The sequence below is a fragment of the Acipenser ruthenus genome, chromosome 3 (assembly GCF_902713425.1).
Source record: "Acipenser ruthenus chromosome 3, fAciRut3.2 maternal haplotype, whole genome shotgun sequence".
NCBI lineage: Eukaryota > Metazoa > Chordata > Actinopteri > Acipenseriformes > Acipenseridae > Acipenser > Acipenser ruthenus.
In genome coordinates, this window is record NC_081191.1 from 63500322 (window position 1) to 63503318 (window position 2997).

At 33.3% G+C, this 2997-nt stretch overlaps 1 protein-coding gene across 1 annotated transcript in view; it reads right to left on the reverse strand.

The window, feature by feature from the left end:
- Nucleotides 1-2632, reverse strand: part of LOC117394948 (transcription factor AP-2-alpha) — a 15698-nt gene extending 13066 nt beyond the window's left edge. The window contains exon 1 of the mRNA XM_033993717.3: nucleotides 2524-2632. Coding sequence (XP_033849608.1) covers nucleotides 2524-2556 — 33 coding nt within the window. The 5' untranslated portion in view covers nucleotides 2557-2632. The remainder of the gene's footprint in view (nucleotides 1-2523) is intronic.
- Between the last annotated feature and the right edge of the window lie 365 nt (nucleotides 2633-2997).

A 2997-nucleotide genomic window follows, 5' to 3' on the forward strand; every position in this document is an offset into this window, starting at 1 on the left:
GTAAAACAGCAAGTTCTGACCAAGAATTGTTTTATAGCACATTATAGCAATTTCCATTGGTTCTTATGGAGGCTCCGGATTATGATTTATTGATTCTCCTGGCTCTGTTACAGCAGTAAAGCACATGCAACCAACACATCACATTAACACATTTAAGTTAAATGTATTTCAATATTAAATAATCCACATCTATGTTAAAGTTCTATTAGCTTTCAACAGCCAGCCCCAGTGTTATACTATCAACTTGCGGACAAAAATTGAGAAAATGTCCCCATAAAAAGATGTGTTTTGTTTTTTTTTGGTTTGTTTTGTTTTTTTGCGACGTCCCGACTTTGTAAAACACGTTTTTAAGAACTAAATATGCCTTAAAATAAATAAATAAATAGTAAATAATAATAATAGTCAATGAGAAGTCCCCACAAATATAGGAATGTGCGTGTGTGTGTGTGCGTGTTCGTGTGTGTGTGTGTGTGTGTTTATTAATTATAGGCTATGCACTATAAAAAAAAAATTTAAAAAGTCCTATTTCCAAGCAAGAGGCTTAATATTTTTCATCTGTTATGGTAAGTATCTGATTTGTGCGGCATTGTTCTCTTCGACCCATGATACCTGATTTTCCTTATCTTTAAATGACATGAAAGTAAACTGTTGTTTACCCCCAAAGAGGTTCAAACGGCGTTTAGAATAAACCTTTCACTGTTATGCAAAAGAATATTTATAAAACAAAAAATAACATTTGGGGCTAGCGCCAACGCGAAGTCAGTCGCGCCTTATTTTTACATACATAATTAACACAACAAAATGACTAGTTAAATTTGAATACAGCATTTGAGTAGAGGTGATCATGTAGCTCATTAGATGTAGCCAGCTCTCTGGGCTGATTGCTGTGAAACATGTAGCCTTGTCCCCAAATATAGGCGTTGGTCTGGGGTAAACTTAATTACCATTTTTGGTGGAGCAGCATCAAAACAATAAAACCTGTTGTCTTTAATTAAGGCCATAAGAAACTAGGCAATTCAGATGATATCCTACCTACTGCAAAAGGTCATTCCATTAATCGTGTTAAAACGTCAGTGGAACCGTTTACAACTAATATTTTCTCACAAGTTCACTCATTGAAAATAGCCATTTAATATGCAAGGCCTAATATGTGTAGAATTATCAGAAATAATACATTGTTATACATATATGATATTTAAACAAATGTAGTATAAAACCCCCCCACAAATCCACAAAATACAATGACGTTAAATATATTAAAAACATTTCATATTCGACTCCGACATTTATAGTAAGTACAATCAATATGCATTTAATTGCAATATTTGATTGATTATTTACCCAACTGTTTAATTTAGTTAACTTAGTTTAGTTCCATATTTCTTATGTCAGGCCAATTCCGATTTCAATAAATTATTTACAAGAATATGCTACTAGAGTTTGCATAAAATCACTCGTTTGATTATTTTATCACTCGTCTTTAGGCTGTAAACAGAAAAACAAAACGTTATACACAATCTTAAACAGCCCTTTAACACTTCATTAACCTTCACAATCCCATGCTATGGATGGGGATACCTATACTTGTCTTATTTAATAGATTTAAATATACATTATATTTTCACTTTTCAATTCATAAATGTACTTCCTTGCAACAATACAGACCAACTGATTCACATTATATTGTTACGGAGTCATATCGTGAACCCCCTTATTCTTTAACTTCCATGATAGAGTAACATCTCAGTCCATTTGATTGGCTAGTACAGCTTGAAACTTGATTTGAAATATATGCATCTCTACGACTAGGAAGACTACTACGACTAGTAATAAAAATAATACAAAGTTGCATTCAGCAAGTAACAACAGGTGTAAAACAGTTTTCTGGAACTATCTGAATAGCGTTGACTGACATTTTCTTTCTGTTTAGCTTTTCAGTGTATTGTGCAGTAGACAAACGTTCTATTTTGTTCGGTGTATTTCTTGTGCAGTTTTAGATACATCATATTTACAAGTTATATGCATAGGGGTAGGAGAATAACTAATTGACGCATTGCTAACTGGAAACAGATTAGTTTGACCTAACTGACATTAACAAGGTGGTATGATTGTTTTATTTTGCAGTGTAGGTTATTAATTAAGAAAACAAGACTTTGTATTTTGAATTGAGTGCAAAGTACAATTTCTATTAATTTAAAATGAGTCTGATGACATGTTTATTAAACAGATTCATAGCCCAAATGCTGTCTATCTGTTGTGTTCATTTAGACAAGAATCAAATTAATTTCGACAGTCTTTTAGTTTTTATGGTACTATTTGTAACTGTTTGAGTACACCAGGGACAACTTTGATAGGATACTTCGTTAAAATATTGAACCGGCATTAGAAGTTACTGAAAACAATGCCCATACAAAATATGAAACCCAGCATTATATTTAATAGTTCTCTGTATAGTCAGACATCAATAATTACATATCTATTTCCACTTTCAATGCTTTCAGTCGAGTTTAATTGAACACATACCTGCCAGTCTCCCATTTTTGCAAACATTGACATCCTTTTGCCTTCCTACTGCGGCTGATCATGCACAGTGTGATCTCAATGATCCTCTGATCCCTAAGACAATTTCTTTGTTTACCTGAACAGGAACATCTCAGCTTGTCATAAAAAGTTGGGTGCCACCTGGTTGCGCATGCGCATTTTACAAGGAATGTAAAACTTTGACCCAACTTTTTAAACTAATACCAGTCCCAGCAAATGATGGATTCCTATTATTGTGCTATATAACTTCTTCCTCACTTAACTGCATCTCAGTCATGAAAAAGGAATTGGACGTTGGTTTGAACTGTTGGTCAATTATATAAGGCAAGTATAGGTGGACATTAATCCTTAAATAGAAGGAAACCAGAGTTCAAGAGAACGGTGAAATATTACTGAAAGATTCGGGGGAAAGGATTTCAAGAGAATACACTCTCAATTATAAGAATACTTAATGAC